Below are 27197 nucleotides of genomic sequence, written 5' to 3' on the forward strand. Positions count from 1 at the left end.
CTCGCAATATTTAAAACCCACCCACTGGCACCTAAGCCAGAATAAAGCCAGCCAAAACCCTGGTGGAGTATTATTGCGAGGCCATACAGGGCTTGCCAAGGCTTACCGGGGCTTACTCATCATTCCTACCACTCAGTGCATCTTCAAAAAAGTCCTTGGGTCTTGTAACCAGCAGAGAAGATTGCTGACCTGATGACCGCTGGGCTGTAGCTTCAAAATACAGCACCAGTGCCTTTCAGTCTCATATTATATTCTAAACCTCAATTGCTCCCGTGAAGCTCAGAGTAAAAAGGGCTGTGATTGAACCGGGCTGCTCCCTGATGTGAGTGTGTGGAAGTGTATGAAGCGCTTATCTGGTCTTAATATCTGTTTTGCCCAGTTAACCCCTCAAATACCGAGTAGAGTCAACTCTCCTTTCCATTTCGTGAGGATTCAACCGGTTGGATTGTCGATCTTCCGATGGCGGGAACTCCTGCTTTGAAACCGGTGAAAAACGGTTTCAAAGCAGGAGTTCCCGCCATCGGAAGATCGACAATCCAACCGGTTGAATCCTCACGAAATGGAAAGGAGAGTTGACTCTACTCGGTATTTGAGGGGTTAACTGGGCAAAACAGATATTAAGACCAGATAAGCGCTTCATACACTTCCACACACTCACATCAGGGAGCAGCCCGGTTCAATCACAGCCCTTTTTACTCTGAGCTTCACGGGAGCAATTGAGGTTTAGAATATAATATGAGACTGAAAGGCACTGGTGCTGTATTTTGAAGCTACAGCCCAGCGGTCATCAGGTCAGCAATCTTCTCTGCTGGTTACAAGACCCAAGGACTTTTTTGAAGATGCACTGAGTGGTAGGAATGATGAGTAAGCCCCGGTAAGCCTTGGCAAGCCCTGTATGGCCTCGCAATAATACTCCACCAGGGTTTTGGCTGGCTTTATTCTGGCTTAGGTGCCAGTGGGTGGGTTTTAAATATTGCGAGGGCTGAACTCACTTAATCTTCATTTGCACACAACAGAACTCCTTCGGAGAGTCTTTGGAAGAGCACGCCGCTGGAAGCCGGTCATGGGCTCTGTGCACAGAAAAGCTCACTTCTTCTTTAGTTCTCATATGTTTTCTTGGATATTTTATCTCACTTACTGTTGGAATTTTCTTTTTTTGTAAAATCCAAAACTGCAGTTTAAATCTCAGTAAGTCTTTAAATATTGACCCCTCTGGATAGTACTGCACCTTTCCTGCAGCTGTTTATAAAAGACGTAATGGAGTTAACTCTCAATAACAATACGTTCCAACATCACTTTTTTAAGCGATTCAAATACGGTGACACTCGTGTTTTGGTCCGATGTCGCTCAACAGGAGGAGTTTGTTTGCGAGCCACCGATGATAACTCGCCACACCTCCAAGATGTTCGTGATGGAGGGTCAGGAGGTCAGCCTGCGCTGCAAGTCCATCGGAGATCCTGAGCCGTCCACGCATTGGGTCAGCCCTGAAGGAAAGCTGATCGGCAACACGTCCAGAACCATCTGCTACGAGAACGGCTCGCTGGACATCCTCAAGGCCTCGGTCAAGGTAGAGACGTGGCTTCATGGGATTTGATTATGCTTGTGTTGAATATTACTGAATGTGTTGGTCAACTTTCTTTGCTTTCTATTTGGGGCAGCCGTAGTTCAGGGGGAAGAGTCGGGTGAATGTACCTGTATGACGAGAGCAATGACATTGAAAGTTGAAGTTTCATCGTAAGGATTAAAATACCCCAAACTACTAATCATACTAAGTAATGTGTGTCAAGTTTTTGACATTTATAGAGATAATTAAATGAAGTCATTTTGAAAGAAGTGCTTTTTACGAGAGATTAGAAATACACTTCTTGGTATCTATGAAGCATGTTTTTTACAAATATATTGATTGGGCATTTTGAATTTCCAGCACATCAAGACCCACTCTCCCTGTCAATTTGTCTATAATCCTCTCTGAAAGCTGCCCAATAATAAAAATAAAAAAATCTTAAAAAGCCAGAAGTAAAGCAAAATAAGTTAAATTGATTTAAGAGGCATATTACATATCAAGTAGTTGGTTAAGTAACTTTTAACAATGAGTTACAAATCTGGTATGCAAAAGAAATGCTTTACATTATCTGTTCACATTTTGTGCCAAATTCCTCAAAATGTAGAAATGTTTCAGCCACAGGCTGATTTCTTTCCAAAAAACATACGTTTTTAGAGAGAGAGAACATTTATTTAATCTTGGAACCCCAGAGAACAAACCAAGAATGTAAAGTGTTGGAAATTCTGGCAGATTGGCTGAAACTACTTGACAATGTGTGTAATATGTAGGGTTGCAAAGGTGCGGAAAGTTTCCGGTAAATTTCCAGAAAGTTTCCACAGGAATTTTGGCTCGGGAATTAAAAAAAAAGAAAAATGTGCCTAAGTTTTTTTGCAAAAGCGTATAACAGGTAACTTAAATGTAGTTGAGAGCAAGACTATGCATGCCTAGCTCAGCTGGACCCTGAATGCAGCTGGTTGGGAACATTGTCTGCCAGAAACATAAACATAAAAATAAAACGTTCTATTGTTTTTGAACGTCTTTGTCATCAGTGTTGCGTCTGAACGTTTCAGCCCTATGCCTGGTGTGAGAGCGCCGAGTTGCGTAGAGGCCAAGAGCGGTATGGCAGACAGATAGAGATCTCAATTATAGCTTGCAACATATTGAAAAAAATAACTGAACTGGTTAATTTTTTGGAGCTGTGAACTTAGTTCAACGTTTTGAATTATGAACTATGAACTGAACTAGTTCATTTTAAAATGTGTGAACTATGAACTGAACTAGTTCATGTAGAAAGTGAACTTTCCCAACACTGTTTGTCATTACCTAGCATATTGATTACTTGGTAAACTGAAGCCATGTTCATTTTAATACCAAGTTTATTTGTATACAGTAGACTAACTTTGTACAGCAGGAGGACTTTGATTAGGTCCAGGAAGAAAGTCTATATAGAAATTAGTTCAGATTGCTGTCAGAGCTATTACATTGAAGAGCAACATCAGGAACTGCAAATGCTATTCCTGCCTGCATTTAAGATAAGATAAGATAAGATAATCCTTTATTAGTTTAGCGGGGCAGTTAGCATATTCAATGGTTTGCCAAGAACATTTTGGTTTTGCTATCGCTTTGTCAGTGGGAAATGTGGTCTTTGTTCTAATGATTGTTTAACTCCCCCCTAAATTCAGTCATAAATTAAGTGAATAAAAGATTCATGGTCTGTTTATTGTAAAGGTAAAAGCTAAGTCTTTTCTTTTCCAACGTTTTCCAGGATTCTGGAAAGTTCACGTGTATAGCGTCCAATGCAGCCGGGGAGGCCACTGCCCCAGTTGAGTTGGTCGTCAACCCCTCGCCGCACTTTGACCCCAAACTGGACCCCGACCCGGGGCCTTCGGACATCCCCACGTCCATCAAGTCCAACGCCAGCGGCGGCCAGGCGCGGTCCGATCAGCAGAGGGTCAGCGTGTCGGATCTAACGTCCGGCTCTGCCACCATCAGATGGCCCCCGCAGAACCACATACCAGGGGTCCGTATGTACCAGATCCAGTACAACAGCTCCTCAGATGACATCCTCATATATAGGTAAGGGGCAAAGATACAGTCCTTTGAAAAGAAAGAAAAAGGTTATCTGCACGCCTGGGTTTTTCTCTTGAATCTTTAAAACACGTGTTCAGACAGAAGTGTCGTGTACTGAAACCCTGCGTGAAACACATTTCCCTCTCTGCTGTGGCCAAACATATGAGTGGAGTTACATCATAAACATCACATATTAAACAATGGCTTTTTTTTAGAGTGATCCATCAATTGTGGGAAAGAGCGCTCGTAAATGACAATGACTTATAGGGAGAAAAAGAGTGGTGCATCTTTCCGAGGGAACATTAAGTACATAAATCCAGTTACTGCAGGGTGGTTGACGAGGCTGGATGCTTTGATAAATAGAGGGTATTTTCAATTTGCATCCTGTGGATTTAAATCCCTGTAAATAGCACATTGTTTCATTCTGTCTCACGGTAACACATGTGTTCTCTATCACCCGGTTCCAGCTCTCCGTTGAAGCTTTTATGATGTTCACACTGTGCGAAATATTTAAATCCGCCTTTTTTCTGCTCGCACTACGACATCAATTTTTTTTATGTCTGTTGCGTCATTTGAGACGTGATTACCTCAAACTCAGCCTGATCTGTCTGGTCACAAACGAGAGCTCAGGGTGGTTTTCAATGATGTTTGGCTGTGCCGCAACTCTGTATTTTTCTTGGTGTATCAGGCTCTGAGCAGGCAGCTGTCTGAACATAGTCCGTGGTAACACCCCCAGTGTAGCAGCAGAGGATGGGACATTTTACATATGGCAGTCTTGGTGGAGGTCTCCAGGTCACTGCAGGAACAGAGGGAACAGCTGATTGTGTTTCTAAAAATGTGTACCACATGGTGTGTGTGTGTGTGTGTGTGTGTGTGTGTGTGTGTGTGTGTGTGTGTGTGTGTGTGTGTGTGTGTGTGTGCATGCATTCATATGATTGTGGTGTGTGCTCAGCAGGTGGAAAAAGCAAAGTCTCTTACACAATGAAAACAGGTGGAGGAAGTGAGCCAGTGTCATGCTGCAGCCATGGAGTGCCGGAATAATGGGGGGAAAAAATATGAGTTGCCAACGGGCGAAATTAACATGAATGCCGCCTCAAGTCTAAGCACGGCTTGCTTAAAATGATGTTTTATTATGCAGAAATATGGCATATGGAAGTAAATGTTGGGTTGATGGTGAGAATTTGTTATTTATTCACGTATCGCATATCCATTTTTAGCTCACATGCAATTTGTGATATGTTATGAGGTTGTAACCGGTAGTTTCTGTGATCTAAACCAATGTCATGGCTCACCTGATCGGTTTCCTTTGCTCGTGGTTGTCACGCAAACACTGGAAACAGCCGTCAACGTGTTGTTTCAACGCTGTGAGCAACACAACACATCCTCTTCGCAGTCTCTCCACATCACGACGTAAAGCTCATTGCGCTGCAGGCTGCTGCATTCTTCTTCCTCGGCATCCCGAGTGCACCGCCCCCACTTAAATGAAAGGGAAGAACGACTCTCCAACTCTGGAAATGGGGCCATCGGAGGAGCACATGTTTTTTTTTTTCTTTGCTCCAAACACACATCATCCCCGTGTGAGTCGTTAACACCAAGGTCTTTGGCGCGTAGGAGACCGTTTCAGGGTTTTTCAGGCTGTGTCAGGATTTTTTATATATGAACAGCTCAGTGAGCAACAAAAGACGAGTAAACTGAAGGAAAAAAACAATGTGATTGGCCTTCCGGCAACCGATATCAAATTGGTTCAGTGCTTTATCTCACCATCTCTCTTTTTTATTTTTAAGCAGAAATGAGAATTCAAGATAATATCGACCCATTTCAGAGCTGAATACATTTTATTTCTGAAATACACATCCTAAAACAAGACAACACCACATACATTCTCAATATGGTACATCTGTGGCTGCAATACACTGCTGAATGGAAAGTAAAAGATGTCGTGGCATAAATATGAAAATTAATAAGTACATCCAGACAGAACATTAAGATTAATGTAATGTAATCATTTCCTGCTACTTAAAACAAAGACTATGCAGAAAAATGCTCAAAGGGGGAAAGATGTAGAGCAAAAAACTCTTTGAACTCTGCAGTAAAATAAAACACACAAATACATTGCACATAAAAGATACTGTCCAGAAAACATCAAATGTTCATGCAGTGCAAATGTGGGAGCCAGAAATCAGATCAAACGCTGATGCGGTAATCTATTAAGTATATTGAATCGTGCATTTTTGAGGAGGTAACATTTTTGTGGGTGTTCGTCACCAAACCCCTGAATCCTTTAGGCAGCAGCTGATTTGCACATCTTAATCACCAGATGTGGATTTGAGATCAGGTTTCAGACTCAAGCTGCCAAGTGGCTGAGTGAGGACCCTTGATTGGTTCGTGATACCAACTGACCGCTGGATGGTCCCATCAGCCACTTCAGCCAGCTCTGTAACCTAGCAACGTCATTCAGGATGCATAATTGAGAGTTATTACCACGCATTTGGAGGGCTGACAGATGACTGTCTGAAATGTGTCCACAGACCCAATTCTCATTTTGAGTGAAAACCAAAGAGTGACCATTGGATTGGAGAGAACATGTGGTCAAGTGCCAAGCGATTTCAGGTTGAACTGTACGGGGGATCTCAGGTTTTTACCGTAATCCGTTTTCATCTCCACCCACGAGTGTGTATTTAATGCCCCGTTTGTCACATTGTACGCTGTAATAATAAAACAGCCAAGAGTCAGAGGTGTATGTTATTTTGGACAGTTGCTGTTACAGTCACGTTACTCGTTTGTGTGTAAGGCTGAGTGCTGAGTGCTCAATGGCAGAGCTGTACATTGAAAGAACGAGAGACTCATCCCATACTGTAGCTTGGTGTTATTTGGCCTTTAAAATAAACCAGTGTGGACTCCCAGAAGAAGACAGGAAGCTTTGGCTCCACAACGACATCGAACTGGTTTCGCTTTGGCTTGAGGCGGACAATAGGCACAATAACTGCAGCTGCAAGAGGTCGTTGTCACTTAGGCTGCAGTTCAACGACATCCAGTGGTGTGCGGCGGTGGGGAAGTGTCACTTAAACTGAGAAGGACCATCCTCAGTGCTTAATCCAGCAGTTCTTGGTGGAAGCCTCCCTACTTGAACAAAGTCATTATGTGACCCCAGGTGAGAAGTCCTTGCCTCACCCTATCCAAGTGTCTTTTTGTGCCGAAAGCTAGCCAAACCTTCACCACGATGGTTGTTAGATCAGCAAACGTATTCCAAAAATTTGAACATGTGTTTTGTTCTTGAGAACATGTCATTTCCAAAGGACGCTGATGCTACAAAGTGACAATCAGGGAACAGTGGTATAATGGCTACATATGACTATTGCTGGCCATTAGAGCTGAAAAGAGCTGTGTGTTTTCTGACTTGCTCCAGTGTTTACGAAAGGTACTGCTGGGCCTCTCTGTTCACATCCACCCTGCTGAAGGCACTGGCATGCAGCCCTCCAGGGCTTCAAAGGTCAACTGTCTGATTATCCACTTCGGCTGGGAAAACCAGGAGTATGGGAAGTGAAAGAAAGATTGCCCTCTCCATTTTCACACCAGCCGTTGTTGGCATTTACACCCTCCAGTGGCTCCTCAGAGTAGGGATGAGAGTGGGGTCAAGAAAACCGGTCAACGAAACGAGTCACAAGATAGCACTCTTTCAGAAACATTTGTCTTTGGCCAATATTTTGAGTCCAGAATCTAAAGCACTAAGCAAAATGGCTGAAATCAATGCCATAATATTAATAAGACTATCACTGTATAATTGATTGTGTTAATCAATTGTGTTGCAGTCGTAAGCAATTCTAAAGGCAGTCGTAAGCAATTCTAAAGGCAAAAGGATGAAGATCTCAAGACCCAGGTAACGTTCCATCTTTGCTCATAAACATTGTCCCTGCTGGCCACTGTAAACGCTCTTTTCCATTATAAACAGGCAGCCAGCTGTTGGGGCTTTTCTGGCCTCCCTTTGCGTCCGTGACTCAAGTAAAAAGCACCAGTTTCAGCTCACAGCAGCAGTGCTTGTACTTTTCACTCTTGAGTGCAAACATTTCATGACGGGAGTTTAGCTCTCTGGCAGAGTTATTGGCCTTCTCCACTGTGCAACAGAGGAGACTCACGACGCCCACTCTGCAGTCTGGTGCCCGGGCTTTACGGAGACTCTGCAGCCAGAGCGGCTCCGGCACCGAGCGCCTACACCACCGCATACGGAGTCCCGTGCAGTGCTCTGCATCGCACCACCTCCATTGCTGTGATTACCGTCACTCCATCTGCCGAGCACCACCTAGTCTGTAATGATCTCGGTGTCTTTTGATTCCCAATGAAATGGGATTTGGTTCCTAAAACAAAATGGCTGCTTCTCATTTTGCCGCGCCAGTGTGCATATTTACGTCATGGTGCGGTGCAAGGTGTTATATATATATACACAAGTCTGGACCTCACGCAGAAAACCTTTGAGGCACAGCTTTGATTTTCACTCTACATTCAGGAACATTTCCATCTTGCACCTTTTCGTAGAAGAAGTGGTCAATTGCTCACGTTTTTAACAAACCAAATGGGACGTGAAGTCACAAAGAGGAAGTAGAGTTAGTAATGTGCAATGGATAGATGTAAATTCGTGGACAGAGAAAAGAGGAAAGAGGAGCTCAGTGTGTCCTAAAACGTCCCCCAGCAGCCTATAAGCCTATAGCAGCATATCAAGGGGCTGGACCAGGGCAAACCTGATTCAGCCCCAACTATAAGCACTATTAAAGAGGAAGTCTTAAGTCTATTCTTAAATGTGGTGACTGTGTCTGCCTCCTGGACTGAAAGTGGAAGCTGGTTCCATAAAAGAGGAGCTTGATAACCGAAGGCTCTGGATCCCATCCTACTTTTTAGGACTCTAGGAACCACAAGTAGCCCCGCATTTAGTGAGCGCAGCTCTCTAGTGGGGCAATATGGTACTACAAGCTTCTTAAGATATGATGGTGCATCACCAATCAAAGCTTTGTAGGTGAGGAGAAGAATTTTAAATGTGATTCTTGATTTTACAGGGAGCCAGTGCAGAGCAGCTAATACAGGAGTAATGTGATCTCTTTTCTTAGTTTTTGTTAGTACACAAGCTGCAGCATTCTGGATCAACTGGAGGGACTTAAGAGATTTATTAGAGCAGCCTGATAATAAGGAGTTGCAGTAATCTAGTCTAGAAGTAACAAAGGCTTGAACCAGTAGGTATAGGGAAGAAGAGAACAGCTGCTTGGATCAAGGTGTTCAAGAAGAGAGTCTGCAGCAGACCTTCTGGAATCTGGATGAGGAGGCCCTCTGCACCTCCTCTGCTTTCTCAGAGCAGTGAAGGAGGGATGCGCTACTGTAGGAGTGAGTCACATACTGGCAGACATTTTACTTCTGTTCCTCACGTGGGCACATCCCCCCACCCACATTGCTATAAAAGTGCGAACGCAGTCGGCTTCCCCACACAATTCTCGTCCAAACCTTTTATCTTTCCAGGGGAAAAGTCCAGGGAGCCAGCCCGCTGTTATTCCCCCGGGCCGTTTTGACACTCACTTTTGGGAGCCGTCCAAAACTGCTGAACTGCATTAACCGCATGAGCTGAGTGGCCGCAGTCAGCTGGTGGTGTGGCAGCAGCTCTGCGTTCATCATGGAGGTCGTTGAGGGATGGCGGGGAAGGAAGGAAGGAAGGAAGGAAGGAAGGAAGGAAGGAAGGAAGGAAGGAAGGAAGGAAGGAAGGAAGGAAGGAAGGAAGGAAGGAAGGAAGGAAGGAAGGAAGGAAGGGAGGGAGGGAGGGAGGGAGGGAGGGGGTTTTGCTCGTTCATTTTCCCGGCAGCTGATCTCGCAGTCCAAACCCGCCGGCTCTTCTCTGCAGGCCGCTGCCCTATAATAATGGGGTGACAAATGGGGCAATGTGATTCTTAGAAGTTCAGTGACCATCATCATGGTTCTAACTTCTGCCCGTGACGACGGGGAGCACAGTTCAGCTGAACAAATGATGTGTTACACATGAAATAGATATAAGGAAACTTGTCCCGTTTTCTTTTTTTTTTTAAATTGGGCACAGATTGACAGATTAGTTTTCACTCCCACTTGCATAGCCTCTCCTCTTCTCTACCTTTAAGCTGTAACATGAGGAGAAGATACACAGCAACGAGCATCGCTACAGCTCACAGTATTCAGTGGGAGACTGACTCAAATGTAGAATTACATACTAATAATAATGATTGAAAGATGGACCTGCTAACCACTGATCTCAGTCATAGCGTCGTCCAGCTCTGACCGGATTTGCTGCTAGTCATCGTTAAATGTTATGTATTCGTGACACTCAGAGAGGTTGGAAGGAGATATATAAAAAGTATATATATAATACATATATAAAACCTGTGGAGCACGGAATGTTAGCACGTCATTGACTAGCGTTAGCACTTCCATGCTAAGGTAGGGAGTGCAGTTAGTGACCGTGTGGGTTGCAAGGTAGGTCGGCCTACCTTGACAGGAGTGAATGGAGGCGGGGCTTAGAAAAGGGTATATGACATGTCTTTCAAAATGTATTTTGGCAAAAGCCAAAACACTTTAGTTAGTGGTATCTTAACATAGAGCTTATTTCCCAAAGAGAGGATGGAGAGAGGGAGAGAGCGAAGGAAGCTGCTCTGGTGGTGCATTCAGACTGCGTGGTTGCCCATCTCAGCACCTCCTCCCCTTCTTTGCCTCTGTGGCTCCTTTTTCTTTTCCTTTTCATCTCAGTTTCATCGCACTCTCAGGTTTTCAGCAAAACGTGCTGCGCTGGCAGAAAAGTCGTGAACTGAACCGTCGAGATAACAGATCGACATTTCCTCATTTCTCTCTCTCTCTCTCTCTCTTTCTCTCTATCTCTCTCACTCACTCTCTCTCCCCCCTGTGCCTGTTGGAAGGGGTAGATAGGGGAGGGGAGGAGAGGACAAGTGGAGAGGGAGTTTTATTTTTACAATGTGCCGTCCTTCTTTTTCAGTTCTACCCCGGGGCAAGAATAACCTTACCAGCTTTACCCTTCACCTCTCTCTCTCTCTCTCTCTCTCTCTCTCTCTCTCTCTTGCTTACTCTCTCTCACACACACTAAGGATTATGGGTCTGGGGATCTAGAGATCAACCTCTGTCGGCACCAGGAAATTAATCTATTGATTCCCCTTCTTTTTAATATTCTCATCTGCTCCTCTTTCTCTTTCTTTCCCCAAATGTAATATGTGTATTTGCATGAAAGGCTTGCTGTGTGTGTGTGTGTGTGTGTGTGTGTGTGTGTGTGTGTGTGTGTGTGAGGAAGAAAGGGGAGCAAGGGTGCAGGAAATGACAGCCGATCATATTCTGCTGAGATGATGAGGCTTTTCCTCTTCTTCTCCCACAACTCTCCTTCGTTTTTAATGCCATCTTTCTTCTCCTTCTCTTCCCTCGCTCCATCACCTCGTCCCTTCTGCCTCCTCCCCGTCTTGCTTCTTCTTCTTCTTCTTCTTCTTCTTCTTCTACTTCTTCTTCTTCTTCTTCCCTCCTCTCCCTCCATTAGCCAAATGTCATGTTGTCCCGCTAGTTCTCCAGTTAGTAAAACCGCCAGTCCAGAAGATGACAGCTTTTAGGCCAAGATCAAATCAAAAGGTTTTTCTCCACTGCTCAGACTCAGAGCTCTGCCCTCGGTGTCACTGCTCCAGACGTTGGGGGATGTGGGGAGGGGGTTCAGATCTTACATCATCTTCGCTGTTACATAAAAGCAAAAAACTACATTTCAAGAGTGTTCAGTGTCAAGACATTAGGAATTATTCTTAGTGGCTCTTAGAACGACGATGTCAGACGGCCTACAGTGTACAAAGTATGCTCACCTCTAAAAGGACTGGATTCTCTTTCTCTCCAGTTCTACTGTGAGACCAGTGCTGATGTGGCCTTTCATTGGGGAGTCGCTAAAGTCAGTCATGTAATGAAACTCGTGAAACTCGGTGGAAGATGGAGCACGGGCCAGAGGAATAACCCATTTCATTTTGAGGCAGTGTGGCCTCTCTTCTGTGCCCCTCTAGTTCCAAAGTATGTATGCTTACATTAGGCATTTCATAATGTGTACCATAAAGAGGTGTTATGCCATTGATGAGTCCTTTAAGGTAGCACAATCAGGGTTGCAAAATTCCGGGAATATTCAAAGTTGGAAACTTTCTACGGGAATTAACGGGAATAAAACGGGAATATACGGGAATTAACGGGAATTAACAGGAATAAACTGGAAGTTTGGGGTAACTTAACTGTATTTACCTTGTCATAAGCAGACATGCATGCAAACATTTATAATACAACTTTTAAAAATGACATTTTTGACTTTTTTGACATTTTGTGAGTAGAACTTTATTCTTTCATCGAACAACAAAAACATGACCGTTGAATAAAAAAGTGTATTCCCTATGATCACCACCCCCCAACCCAAATTGTTTTTGGGGTGTTTTTCCCTGAATCCTTTCAGGTCTAAATGCTTTCTTCCTGGACCTCATCAACGTCCTCCTCACTGGTGTAAAAAGTTAATCTACTGTATACAAATAAACTTGGTATTAAAATGAACATGGCTTCAGTTTACCAAGTAATCAATATGCTAGGTAATGACAAACAGTGTTGGGAAAGTTCACTTTCTACATGAACTAGTTCAGTTCATAGTTCATAATTCAAAATGTTGAACTAAGTTCACAGCTCGAAAAAATGAACTAGTTCAGTTATTTTTTTCAATATGTTGCGAGCTATAAGTGAAATCTCTATCTGTCTGCAATACCGCTCTTGGCCTCTACGCAACTCGGCGCTGTCACACTTGCCAGGCATAGGGCTGAAATGTTCAGACGCAACACTGATGACAAAGACGTTCAAAAACAACAGAACGTTTTATGTTTATGTTTATGTTTCTGGCAGACAATGTTCCCAACCAGCTGCATTCAGGGTCCAGCTGAGCTAGGCGTGCATAGTCTTGTTCTCAACTACATTTAAGTTCCCTGTTATATGCTTTTGCAAAAAAACGTAGGCACATTTTTATTTATTTTTTTAATTCCCGAGCCAAAATTCCCGTGGAAACTTTCCGCACCGTTGCAACCCTAAGCACAATCAAACAAGTTTCTAATCGCCGACTTAAATTAACACCTCAATCATCCATTCAGCGGACCAGTATGTATATCTGACACCATTATCTCTTGACCCTTTCACCACACATGTCTGGTGTGTGCAGCTGCTATGGGAAGCACTACCTGAGGCCACGCTGACCTTTTCCCACTAATGATGGCCGCTGTCTCCTCCGCCAGCCGTCTCGCTCTTCATCTTTCTCTTTTGTCTCTCGCCGTCGTGTGTCAGTGCCCAGTGTCACCTTATGAGGCCAGACGATCCTGTCTTTCCCAGCAGGACAATCAAGACCACTACCACCTGACCAGCAATACTGTAAGGTTCTTGAAACCCTGAACATGAAATTAGACCCCCATAGTTTTTTTTTCCGAAAGCTTCTGCTTCCACTTCAACTATCAGGCTTGTCTCATCCAGCATTTATAGATATAAAATGTGATCAAATTAAGACATTAATCCAGTGGATTTTCATGTTTTTAGCCATCTGCCATCTACAATCTCAGGTTGTCATCATGCAAGCGATGCTGTTATGTTTTATTCATGAAATGATATTCCACAAAATCATGTCATTGTTAATCCACGTAATCGTGAACAAGGGACTATAAAGACCACAATAGCTCCTGTGGGCAAGAGGGGGAGGGGTCCAACAAAACCATCTTTCACCCAGAAGGCCGCTGGTCTAGTTTTCCGACCACTCAAAGCTCTTTAACACTACATGACATCATTCACCCATTCACACCCTGATGGGAGGATCTAAGGTTCCACCTGACCATCAGCAGTAACTAACATTCACACACTGTAGTCACAGCTATGGAAGCAATTTGGGGTTTAAGTGTCTTGCCCAAGGACACATTGACATGGCTAGCGGAGCCGGGGATCGAACCTCCGATCCTCTGATTGAAGGACGCTATCTTCAATGCTATTTATTGTGTTTATGTCCTGCACATCAGTTTAAACATCAGTCTCAAACAGACAGGAAGGACTCGTTGCTGGTTATCACTTTCTTTCGCTGCTCCTGTTTTTAACTATCTGTGTGACACCAAACACGCATTATTTTTTTCCGGTGTACCGAGTTGTGAATGAGCCATCGTATTAAATGTGTGCCCGCACATGTTCCATGCTTCTTATGCTTAATATATATCATGTCTCGTTCTTCCTCTACTCATCCCCCTCTCCTCAATTTATCTTGTCTGGTTTGTTTTTCCTCTCCTCTCCTCTCTGCTCTGCTCGCTACCTTTCCTTGTTGATATTCAGAGGATGAGAAGCTGAGTATGTCGAGGAAAAACCTCTCGCCCTTAACCTTGCGTCTTGCTCAGGGAATTATCCGAGTATATTTCATACCTCTCGTGTCCAGTGGAATGCTCCGTAAAGTTACCTTTTCGGGAACGAAAAGGATAAAAGAAGGTTCTGTTGATGCTGTTGTTCGGAGGTTGTTTGACTCGACAATTAATTTTCAGGAATGGAGCGCCGTGTTGCGTGAAAGACTGTTTGGTCATGAAACGGGTTCACATTCTTTCTCCCGGTGTTGGATTAATGGATTACGGCTGAGCTTTTCTCTCTGCTTCTCCTCGGCTCAGTGTCTTCCGATGGCTGACACCCTGCCAGGTGCTTCCCAGGTCCACCACTAATTGTATAACTCTGACCCATTGCTGTCAATTACACACTCGGCCTTTTGCCCCCCCCCCCCCCCCCCCCCCCCCCGTCGGATGTTGTCTTAGTACACCTTTATTCAAAAATCCCATCATGCCTCTGTGGCCCCATCTGCTGGTTGGTTCAGGGGCCTCAGAAGACTTCACACGTATTGTTGTGGTTTTATTTGTGTTGCTGCTGGCGGTCTGCACAAAGCCTCTTTTTTCAGCCATCTGCTTTATATAGTTTACTTTACAATACAGGTTATCGTCATGCAAGCGATTAATGCGTTTGATTTATTTGTTTTTGTTGCAGTTACAGGCCGCCATATGTTTACATTAATCTGACTCTTTTTTCACATCAAGTGTTAAACAACACCAGCCTGAAGTAGTTTTGTCAAAGTTGCATAACAGGTGTGAGACGATTACATAAATGTGCTTTTACCGCAGCGCAGACGTTTTACAAGCTAAGTTTAGTTGATTTAGATCCCCATGCGCTGCCGTAACAACAACAGTAACTACTTTCCTGGGGTCCACATAACAAAAGAAACATAACATCCATAAGAGAGTCAACACTGCACCACACCAGATAGCTTGATATCATTTTACATAATGTTATCACATCTATTAAAGCAAACACACACCCCCACACTAATTTCAAATAAACATACGTTAAATAGCAATATCACAACTTTTGGAAAAACTAAAACAGGAACTTTGACTCCACATTTCTGGAGAGAATAAATACAGTCTCAACATTTTATTGAAACATAGCATGTATTTAAGTGCACAAAGGGGGCGTGGATTTGAACACGTTTTGAACCAAACTCCATGTATTTAGTCTTTTTTATTTTATCCAATGTGCATTCAATTCTTCATTCAAGGCATTGTATGGTTCTTCACAACAGAATGTGTGTTCACTATGATGGATTAACCTCAAATAAGATTTGAATTAATCCGACAGCCAACATTCGAAAAGGGTCTACAGAAATGACGAGTATCCATGATTTGTAGTAAGTAAGTAGTAATCTGATAAATGAGCGCCATTCATTTGAATAGAAAAAAAAGATATGGTAAAATAAATGGGGTAATCAAACAATAAATAAAATAAATGAAATTGTCATCATAAAGTAGTCCCCTGAATTAAATAAGAGTATTCCTCTTTCAAAAATAAGCATATGTATTTATTTATCTAACCACATTGACTCATTTATATATTTAGATTCATGTATCTATTTATTGGCAGACTTCTTTATGACAGTATAGGTTTCATAGCCATATTCATTAATCTCATAGTATTTATTTATTCATGTAGTTATTATGTAGAGTATTGAATAAAAAGGCTTCTAAATGGAGTATGAAGCAGGCAAAAATGAAAATGCCAAAGTAGCTCAAAAGTACAATACTGGAGTAAATGTGTGTTTGGATTTAGTTATTTAACATAATAATTTTATGTTAATTTTATTTTTATTGCAGCTTTTTTCTTGGAGGACATATTATGTTTCTCCGACCAGGACGTCAAGATTGACTCCTTTTAGACTGAACCAGCCATTGGTTCAGGTTTTGGAACAAAGGCGATGAGAAGATCGCAGACAGGATTGAAAAAGCACAACGTTGCTATGGAAACCAACAGCACACAGTTCCTGATGCCATCACGCTTTACAGTCGAGACAAGAGACTTCTCACAGTCGTCAGCTGAACATCGGCTTATTGAGGCAATCAAACAAATGATAACGGCCCTCAGTCTTCATGTGAGAACAGGATCTCGGTGGTAATGACCTTCAAGTTATCGATCGCATCCAGAGCGATGGCCGTCTTGTATTGTTGACAGTTAGACAGGATGTACCAGGAATCAAACCTGCGACCTTTGCTCCACAGAAGAAGAAAAAAGACGTACGCAGGCGGTTCCAGAAAGCAGATCGAAACACATTTCTCTCAGTTCAGCCCTGTGTCAGTTAATAATGGAGCATCCCAAGTATGGGAGCTCACGACCATTTCATTCACACGGTGATGTGTCGGGTTTAGTATCGTGCCTCCATCCCGAGTGGCTCTATTTCAGCCGGCTGTGGCCACTGCAAATCCTATGTGGCTTTCAATGTGTTCCATGTCATTATGAGCATTGAATTATAAACTGCCTTAAATGACACACACACACACACACACACACACACACACACACACACACACACACACACACACTGCCAATGTTGACGTAGTTACACTGCTGTTATCTTGGACCTTTTCCTAATTCTCTAACGTGGTCGGTGCCCATGGGCCAAGGGCAATATGGAAGATATAAAAGGATGACCTTCAGTGTCTGTGCGCTCCAACTGCTGCTGTACATTTCATTGGAGTGTACGTTATAACTCGGTCTGCTCACAAATACACAAAGAGGTCGGCTTAAATAACACAAGGACGTGAAGCCTGTTTCATGGGCACACCAAGTCCTTTTTCATTAGGTGTGTTTTTTAAAAAAATCTGTCTTATATATGTGTTGAGAAAACTGCAGTACAAGACATAAGTTAATTAATTGTGCGGGTCCATGGATCATAGTCCCAAGCGGGGCGGATGAATGAATGACGTTAGCGAGGAGCTATCGTTTAGCTGCCTCGAGCACAATCCCTTCACATTAGTCAGTCCCAGATTCAGAGCTTGTCTGCAACCACCAGCCACAATCATTCAAACACCATCTCGGATGCCAGCGTTTGCATATACGGTGGCTCTGAGAGGTCAAACAACTCGGAAAACTTTAACGTCAGACTTAAGTTTGGTACGTGGTGTGTCAGCGTGACGGACGGAACATCAGACTATTTTGGAACAAAAAGATGGACTTAGTTGTGCAAACGCCTTTAACCGTAATGAGCCGATTAACAGTAGATGGTTTGAGTGCCTTGTTGCCATTTTTCACTCTAAAAGAAGAGCGAAATAGGAAGAAATTAATTGGAATTTATAGATATGGATATAGATAACATGTATACATGTCATGTAATCAAGAAACATTTACTACATCTGGTGGACCCTCCCTTTCAAACCCCAAACCTCCAGTGAAAGAAAGTCAGACTTTCTTACACAGGAGTCAATAAACCATGACATGTAAAACCAGTGGAGTGACTCTTTAATTAATGCACATTGCAAGGGTGGTTGAGTGCATATGCAAGTCCTATTTTCATATGTTAGAATCACACGGTCACAATGAGAAATCCATGAATCCAGCATCCATAAACATTTCGGGGAGAGCAAAAAAAGCAGTGTTTACCGACTAGAATACAATAGAATTCCTTTATGGTTAGAGTACAACGTAATAAAGTTAATCATTACTTGAAACGGTAAGTTAGTGCAGATAGTCGCTGTGTTATGGTGGCCCCTGCATACGTGTGTGTACCTGCATGTATTTGCTGCGTCACCTTCTGTCTCCGAGCCTCCGGCTGAGACATGAGTTACCTCCAGCAAGGGCCACGGGCAACAACAGTAGCTGTACATTTAGTGTGTGTGTGTGTGTGCGAGTGTCAGTTTGTGTGTGAAAGAGAGAGAGTGAGCGAAAGAGGGAGAGAGAACCTGAGGCCTTCATTCAACCATTACTTTGACCCAGAACGCTGCAGACCTCTATAATAGGCCGGGTGTGTCTCTCTCTAGTACACGAACGCGTGCACACACACACACACACACACAGTTACATACTCACACTGAGGCACTTCTCTGTAGAGACACTATCTTTTTCTTTATACTCTCCCTCCCTGATTCCATCTCTGAAATACGCGCACACACACACACAGACACACATACACACACACAGAGCCACACGCACACACACACACGTATAACACAAATGCCCAGTGGGTCCAGCTAGGCTTTATAATTCCATTTCTTGTCTCGCCACCTCCGCTCCAGTGTTGATAAATAGGTACTGCCCTGCACCGGCTGACACCTGAATAATATATAGGACGCACATACACACACACATACACACATATAGGGCATACACAGACCCACACACACACACACACACACAAACACCTGCAGGAAAACACAAATGTAGAGAGAATGCAGGTTTCAACACAAACACAAGGACATGTACAAGCACACACTCTTTCTTGGCCTCTCAGATCCAGTCGTGGTCCTTAGTAAAGTACAGAAGTGCCAAAGCTGATTGTTCAAGGTTGTCGCTGTAAGTGTGCTCATTTAAAATGTTGAAAGCTGCATAAACCCAATACAGAAGCAAACAGTTGCCTCCTTACACACCCAGCAGAAACGCAGAGCTACGGGGGCGCGAGTGTATGGAGCTAAATCCAGGCCAATAGTTTTGTTCGTTTGAAAATAAGATTTGAACCTGAAAATTCAAGTTTTGGTCTTGAACATTGAAAAATTCAACAATGTATTCAAAATAAAAATAAGTGTATGAAAAGTTTTGTTGGTTTAAATATGATTTAGATTCAGTTATGTTTTTGTTTTTTTCGAATAAAATATATTTTTTCATTTTTCAGTAGCATATTTTATATTTTCAACTTTCAATCTTTTTTTTTACAGTTTCAAATCTTTTTTTTTCGGGTTCAAATCGTTTTTTTTTCAGGTTCAGACTTTTGGCCGGGATGTGGCGTGGGGGGCGTGGTTTCAACTACAGGGGCGTGGTATCTTGAGTGACAGCTTAACAAAGATGGCTGACGACCTGCCTCAACTACATTGCCTTCAAGAAACGTGGGTACTGCGAAAATGATAACTCACTCCTTTATATACAGCATATTCACGTGATTGGCAGTAGACACAATTGACGCCAGTGACACAATTATGTTTAGCAAGCTGTTCTAGACCATACTTGGCTTTAATCGCAGTAAAAGAGCAATACACTTTGCCAAGTTGTGGCGTTCCAAAATCCCGCAAAGTTGCACCAAAGTTATTTGCCAATGTCTGTGGAGAGTTTGTAACTGAATCTCCAGCCACGCGTGTGACTCACATTTATCAAATACAGTCAGCGGTTACGACTCAGCGGGTCTCCTGATTGGCCGTCTTCTTACACGTGACTTTTGATACACTTCTTCCGTGGCAGATAACGCACGTTCACACTGATGTATAAATCTGATACACAAACGAATGATTTTAAATGATGTACTTTTTAAATCTCCGGGAAGCTACGGCTCCAGTCTAATCAAAGTCATTGGTGTCCAAATCGAGTTCCAAGTCTTTTGACTTTGGCGAGTCGACACTAAAGTCATCAGATTTGTGACTCCAGTCTGGTGACTCCAGTCCACACCTCTGGGTGTTTGTGTCTCCCTGTTGAGTCCAACATTCTCTAAGCCCTGGTTTGGTTCAGCCCGATATACGCAGGAGGTAAGTCCCCAGTGGAGGACCTCACAATTTACGTCCAATGACAATTATTGTCCAGGCATAGTAAGTAAAGTACGGAGATTGGGCTGTTTAATGGTCACGATATAGTTACCTAAACCTATTTATGGATTATTTGCCATACGAAAAAAATATTTTGCTGATCCATACAGCACAGTAGTTGTTTAAATAACATGAAGACTTACAGTAATCCAGTATTTTGGAGAATGTTCCAGTATTTCTCCAACAACTCCTGAGTGAAATGTCTTCAATGTAGCTGCTAAATGCTCAATAATCGACTATTGGCTTGTTCCTGCCCCAAACTATCGATACTATATTTCGGCCTTTCAAAATCCACTCTGGGTGGACCTCTTCCTCTTACAGCAGGACCCGTGTGTGTGTGTGTGTGTGTGTGTGTGTATTTTAGAGGGTGGCCTAGTTCACAGCGCCCATGTTTCTCCACTCAGTTATTATTCCATCGATAACATCTCCCAGAATACTCTACTGTCTTTTTTATTTTAATTTTTGCTTTGCTCAGCTTACAAGCTGTTCCCTGGTCTTTTAAGGAATCGGGACCGACTCGTGATCACCTTACAACCTGCGAGTCACATTCTGTAGCCGTTAGCTGGCGGGAGGAGAGCTCCAAGACGACTTTTACTCTTTGCCCAGCAATAGTACAGTAAGTGCACCGTTAACACGTTAGCAGAGCAGCTGTGGAAACAATAGGCGTGTGTGTGTGTTCCTGCTCAGCAGTGTTTCCGAGCAAACGGCTTCTGCATGTCACCGCCCTAATATGAAGGACCGCCCTCCAGAATTTCGATTGGTTCGCTGTGCCGGTCTTTTTTTTTACAACACCGGGGAGGTTGTCTTCAACCTCTTTTTGAGCAAAGACTTTAGAGTCTATGGTGAATGATAAATGGGCTGTACATGTATATCTCTTTTCTAGTCTTCCGACCACTCAGAGCTCTTTAACACTCCACGTCATCATTCACACACTGATGGGAGGAGCTACCATGCAAGGTGCCACCTGCCCATCAGGACTAACTAACATGCATACACAGCAGGCACAGCCTGCAGGAACAATGCGGGGTTAAGAGTCTCTGATTGAAGACGAGCCCGCTCTACCACTGAGCTACAACCGCTGTGTTCATGGCAAAGAAGGAACGGGTCACCCAGAGCAACAGTGTGGCTCATTGGTGGCTTTTACTGGAGCTCTGTGGCCCAGAGGAAGAAGACATATCAGGCTTTGATACACACAGACAATACTTGTTCGTAGAAACATTCGTGGTTGGTTTGGGTCTTTTTATGGATTTTTTGAAGATAAAGAAAAGTGTATGTGATATCACCAGATTTATCCTTTAAGCTTCCCTTCTATCCACCTTACATTTTTGCCAGAAACCAAGAAGAGCTCCGCAGACACATTTAGTGTTTTCTCCCGTTCTACTCTGAAAGCGCATACCTGTCATGTTAGTCTGCCATCTGCTGCTTGTGCAAAGCTAATATTTGACCAATTTGAGCACAAGATTTCCACTCTATTGTATATACAACAATATTATATCATAGGGTTGTGGACATTCAAAATGTGTGCTGGTACAATAGTACAATATTATCTTCATCCAAAACACAACAGAGACTCATTTGGTTTTAGTTACATTTTTACAGGATTATTTTTTTTCACATAGTAAGATTTCATAACTCTAATGACCTGATTTTTTCCAAATAAAACAAAACATTTGAATAAAACACAATCATTTAGTTGTGTGAGAAGTTCTGTGTATAAGTCATCTTCCCAATCAAAGATGTGTACTAATTGTTCGTGACATATTTTAATCAGGCATCATTTTGCGTCAGTGCTCCTGAAAATGTTCACAACCGAAACGTGAAGTTGCTGCTACAACACAGCGTGAGCTACTTGGGCTTAGAGCTTTTGATACGTTTTCCTCAAAGATCATCTTTTTATTCCTGTATCAGATACGTTATGAAGTGAGGGGTCATGAGCCTTCCATTAATATGGATTCTTGTTCCCAGCGCTGAGTAATGTGTAGTAGGCTGTGTGAACCGATCAGGACCGACAACAAAGAGACCAAAGTGGAACTGGAACAAACTGCAAAAAATGTGTGTGCTGCTTCAGGTCAATATATTTGTATCATTTGTTCAGTACAGACTCCCGTCGTCTCTCTTGTTTCTGTCATTTCTGTCTGTGTTGTGTCTCATCTCTCAGCTGTGACACTTCTGTATTTCCACACCCTGACCTCCTTCTCATCTTCTCCGTCTCACCTTGTCACCTCCTTCTCACCACTTCCCCTCAGCGTCTCCTTCCTTTGTCTGCCTTCTCTGCGCCGCCGTCTTCCTCCCCTCTCCTCTCCCTTTAATCCCACTCTACCTTGTACCATTTGAGTATTAGTTTGAATTTCAAGTTGAAATTTAAATTGCGACAGCGTCCTCCATTGCCTCGTCTCCTCTGCTCTGCCTCTCCTTCCTCTGTGTGTATATTCCCTCCACTTCAATGTTATGCTTCAAATTCAATCTTTGACTGAACCTTTGTGTTGGATCTCTACTTCTGTTCGTCCCCAGGACAACAAGAACAGAAGTCATTGCAATCAGCAAAGCTGCAACATACAATACAATAATCTATACACGTGGGTCTTGATCGGATGGAGACGGACCGAGACAGAACGATAAGGGGTCGGTCTTCTCTTTGCAGCAGCACGTTTAGTTTTAAGGTTACCTTGGACTGAGAATGATGCTCATTTTGATTAAAAAGTCTTCAAGTTTCACTGAATTAAGCTTCCCAGAAGTGGAGCCCAGCGTGGTTGCCACAGGACTTTCACCCAGGACACTGCTGTTCTTGTCCCATGTGACCCAATTTCTTTTTTTCTTAAGTAGTTTTGTTTTCTTTTTAATTTGAGAAAATGTAATTGACCTGTAATTGAGTGAGCACTTTATCTGTACGGGAACATCATTCTGTGGTAAACAGGGTTGACACAGAGCGCCATCTTCAGGGCAATGGATTTCCATATCATTTAGAATCACATCGCAAGTTGGGATTTTGCTCTGTTGAAAGGCATCTTTCATTCTATTGGCTACGTTTTATTCCGGCGACTGGGTCGCCTCTGAAGATCTCGGACTTGTCTCGGACTCTCATTAAAAGACTTACAGATGACTCCGGCATTTATATGTGGATGGATGGGTCATGACGTTGACCCAGGAGAAAATACTTACCTAGGTTTAGGAATAAATTGTCAACTACGAAGTTACGAGAGAAATAAATCAACGTTGACTTCTCATTTCGGTGAAAGTTTGTTTTTTGTTTGAATCTTTCCTCCCTCCCGCCCTCCATTTATGAGTTTTTGCAGTCTGGTTCACTATCTAATTTTGTGGACATTAACAAATTAAAGCTAATTATTTATCTCATTATTAAGCTTCGCAGCAGCCTGCATAGTTTGACGCGCATGGCTAAGCAGGGCCTTCAAAGGTTCCTTGCCAACCGTCTTCATGTGACGAGTTGGGAATGAGAACGGGTTGGGTGTACGTAGACAGAAATAACTAGAACGGGCACTCGGTAGAGCGCATACCTTCGCCGCAGCCACTTTTTGGTACTTGGCATGAGAGTGTGGGGAACAGTAAATTGATGTAACTTGATACCAGATATTGTGGTAAACATCACAAAAGAATTATGTATGAACATCAGCCTTGATTTATTAATTCGAAAGAAAACCATTGATGTATCGTGAGTCCCTGACCTTTGACCCCCATTTCGCTAACAAGGGTAATGACGGCATTGTGTCGTGGTGGATATCACACGATTGGGCATTAAGTTCTGAACATTTTGGCATTAGTATCATGCAAATTAGACACAAATTAAAAACGCTATGTTAAAAAGATGATTTTGACATTTTTATGATTTTGACCTTTGACCCGATCGCTCCCAAAATCTAATCAAATGGTTCCCGGATAACAGCCAATCATCCCACCAAATTTCATGCGATTCGGTTTAATACTTTTTGAGTTATGCGAATAACAAACAGACATATTTACAAATAAATACACAGCGATCAAAACATAACCTCCGCAAAAGTATTTTGCGAAGGTAATTAACATCTGAAAGAAGAGGAAGAAGAAGAAGAGGTATTCTTGTTATTTAGACTCTTAATGTTTCTCTCAGTAATATGAACAAAACCGAGCACCAAATAATTCCGTCTCCACAACCGTAACCTGTCCTATAAAGGATGAACAAATCCGGACGTCGAAGAATAATTTGTTGTTGGTCACTGTGTTCCTCTCGTTCAGGATGATCCCAGCCGACCACAAGTACTTCCTACTGAGTGACCTGGCGTCGTCGCGGGACTACGAGCTGTGTGTGCTGGCCGTCTACGATGACGGCATCACCGCCCTGACAGGCACCAAGCTGGTGGGCTGCGTGTCCTTCTCCACGGAGACGGAGTACGGCCGCTGTCACTCGATACGGGACCAGGTTAGTACGTTACTCCTCTCTGACGACTTCTGGAGCCCAAATGCGGGGATTTGGATGAACACTTTATTTCACAGATCCCACAGCTACTTCGTAATCTAGCTCTAATTAATCTGATAATGGGGACAGTGTTCAATTATAGCATTCCAATTTATTTGTGGCTTAAAGAGTCTTTTTTACACACTGCTCAGTAGAGATGAGCATGCAACTGTTTATGTTTGGTTTTAAATACCAGGCAAGTATTCTACTTTCCAGTAATAAATGAGTATTTACTGAGAATGTTGCATTTGTTTCCAGAAATAGCAACAAAACCAACTTTGTCATTATATGTGTTTCAGTGCAGCAGCTAAACATATGATTTGACATTTTGGAAATCGTCACAATTGTCCCTTTCAGTTCCCCGAAAACATTAGCTATTTACTTTCCTTCTATTTGTGGAGCTACACATAATTTAGTCGCAGTTAATGTAAATTGAACCTGCCGATAAACGTTAGGCCGATTGTTCAGCATGATGTAAACGTGTGTTTCTATAGTCAAGAAAGGACTTCAATAGCTCTCAATATCTTTCAATTAAAGTAACCAGTGTTTGTTTTAGTTGAATGTTTAAGACTGTATATATTTTTGGCTGTTATGATGTTGATAACTCATCTTGGTGAAAGGCGAAGTCAGCAAAAAGTGCCGCTTATACGTCATCGGATCTGCACACTGGGCTAACTATCTTTCTGGATCTTCTCCTCCAGTTCCTGGGAGGTACCATGATCATCATCATCGGGGGGATCATCGTCGCCTCTGTCCTCGTCTTCATCTTCATCCTCCTGATGAAGTACAAGCTACACAGTAACCACTACAAGCAGAAAGCGGCCGCGCGCCACGCCAACGTCTGCTCCCAGACCAACGGAGGGGGCGGAGGGGGAGCCAACATCCCGCCTCCGTCCTCCACCTCTGCAGGGCAGGGTAACTGGAGGACAAACATGGGGGGGGGGGGGGGGGAGATATGTGACTCGTCTTTGTCGCCTGCTTCTAATAATCCCTCTCGTTGTCTCCCTAGGTGGAGGTGCTAATAAAAACTCCCAACCGTCATCGTCAGCGGAGGGGATGGGAGCTTCTCTTCGGGGGACGACTGTAGTAGACTTAAATCCCACCCACGACGATGACGCCATCTCCCAATAACACACAACAAACTGTCAGTCAAACCCACAACTCAACAATCTCTGAGCCCAAACCAATACTACACCTCCCGCCAACCTTCTTTTTTCTTCTTTTTTTTTGTTGTTGCTGGTGCCTGGAGCCAAACTCCACTTAAGGCCCAGGAGCGACTCCTGTCATTGGTGAGTAGCTGCTGTCGGGCGAGTTCAAGGTGAGGGAGGCGGGAGGCGGGAGTTGGGGTCTGGACCGCTGTCGGGGCCTTCTGCATTCGCACAGATATGTCATTTGCACATTTTCTTTTTTTTGCTGCTGCTGCGATAAGGTATGAATTGAGTTAAATATGGTACACAGCAGTGCAGACAGAGAGGTGGAAGAGGAGAGAGAGAGAGAGAAAGAGAGAGAGAGAGTTTGAAGTTTGTTTGAAATTGAAATCTGCAGCAGACGGGTGCTGAGAGAGGAAGGCAGGCAGTGGGCTGCTCCAGGCAACCATGCGGACCAAGTTCATTCAGCCTGCACAGCTGTGCACCAACTGTACACTCTTCTATTAGAGAAACACACTTTAATGACCAGTCACTCACCTGGAGAACACACACACACACACACACACACACCTGGGTGATGCAGGTACACACAATGTTGCTTCCTCAGATATCTGCAAATCTGCATTCACCATTAAATTGCTCTGTGCAAAGAGCCTACACACTACACACACACTAGACACACACTACACGCACACTACACACACACTACACACACACTACACGCACACTACACACACACAACACACACTACACGCACACTACACAGACACTACACACACACTAGACACACACTACACGCACACTACATACACACTACACACACACTACACGCACACTACACACACACTACACACACACTACACGCACACTACACACACACTACACCCACACTACACACACACTACACGCACACTACACAGACACTACACCCACACTAGACACACACTACACGCACACTACACACACACTACACGCACACTACATACACACTACACACACACTAGACACACACTAGACACACACTAGACACACACTACACACACACTACACACACACTACACGCACACTATACACCCACTACACGCACACGCAGATAGAGATGTATCTGGTAATGTCACCAGTATATTCATGTACACATGAATTACTGCTTTTCTTTCTCGGTAAGGACACTTTACCTTTAATTCTAGCACTTGTGAGGAATGACTCTTCATCATACGGACATCTAGGAGCTGAGGATAAGATATATGTGTCAGTTGGTTCTCAGTTAACTCGTGTCTACATCCTAGATATTAGCCTTTGAAGCCAGAGTTACTCAAGATTTATTGATGTATTAATTGCGCAGCGGTTGAATGTGGATTTACTGGTGCCAGAAGTATTCATATTAAAGTTTTCTTCCAATGCGTTGCTCAACAGGTGCATGTAACAATGCCAGAGGTTTATGTTATGGCCATACATTTTTATTATTTCAACTTAATTTCGGAGACATTGTGTTGTTAAGTTTGGATCTTACACTACAATATCCATGAGCCCCCGTTATGCCACCGTTGTGAGGAAGTCAGTTGCAGACATAAAACAGCTTTAGCGATTTCAAAACACTGCATTTACATTCCTCAAAAACTGAACCCGAATTTGAAAGTGAATTGGTTCAAGCCTCAGACGGCATTCATGAGTAATTTATTAATTTGTTATTCTAGGCCATCGCTCTGCTGCTGTGAGATTTCCAATCATCAAACCATTAACGCCCCAAGAAGAGCAGATGTTTTATCTCGTTCACTCCGAGGGCGAGCTGAATATTCACCTATTTAACACATTTTACATTGTAATCTAATCATATTGCGATAATATCATCATATTATGTGTTTTTCAACATTATTTCC

General features: G+C 43.2%; 1 protein-coding gene across 1 annotated transcript; it reads left to right on the plus strand.

Moving 5' to 3' along the window:
* Positions 1-459: 459 nt before the first annotated feature.
* LOC117728495 (leucine-rich repeat and fibronectin type III domain-containing protein 1-like protein) lies at positions 460-25303 on the plus strand. The gene is made up of 6 exons (XM_034529260.1): positions 460-486; positions 1355-1567; positions 3309-3619; positions 23953-24136; positions 24874-25087; positions 25182-25303. Exons 1-6 carry the CDS (start codon positions 460-462, stop codon positions 25301-25303), a joined length of 1071 nt encoding a protein of 356 aa, XP_034385151.1.
* Positions 25304-27197: the final 1894 nt, after the last annotated feature.

Source organism: Cyclopterus lumpus, unplaced genomic scaffold (assembly GCF_009769545.1).
Source record: "Cyclopterus lumpus isolate fCycLum1 unplaced genomic scaffold, fCycLum1.pri scaffold_67_arrow_ctg1, whole genome shotgun sequence".
Taxonomy (NCBI): Eukaryota; Metazoa; Chordata; class Actinopteri; order Perciformes; family Cyclopteridae; genus Cyclopterus; species Cyclopterus lumpus.

Bases quoted from the DNA above. Each gene is read 5' to 3' on its own strand.
- LOC117728495 (XM_034529260.1), top strand. From the start codon at position 460: ATGGCGGGAACTCCTGCTTTGAAACCG. The intron at 487-1,354 runs GTGAAAAACGGT...GTCGCTCAACAG, and splicing joins GAACTCCTGCTTTGAAACCG to GAGGAGTTTGTTTGCGAGCC. The intron at 25,088-25,181 runs GTAACTGGAGGA...TTGTCTCCCTAG, and splicing joins CTCCACCTCTGCAGGGCAGG to GTGGAGGTGCTAATAAAAAC.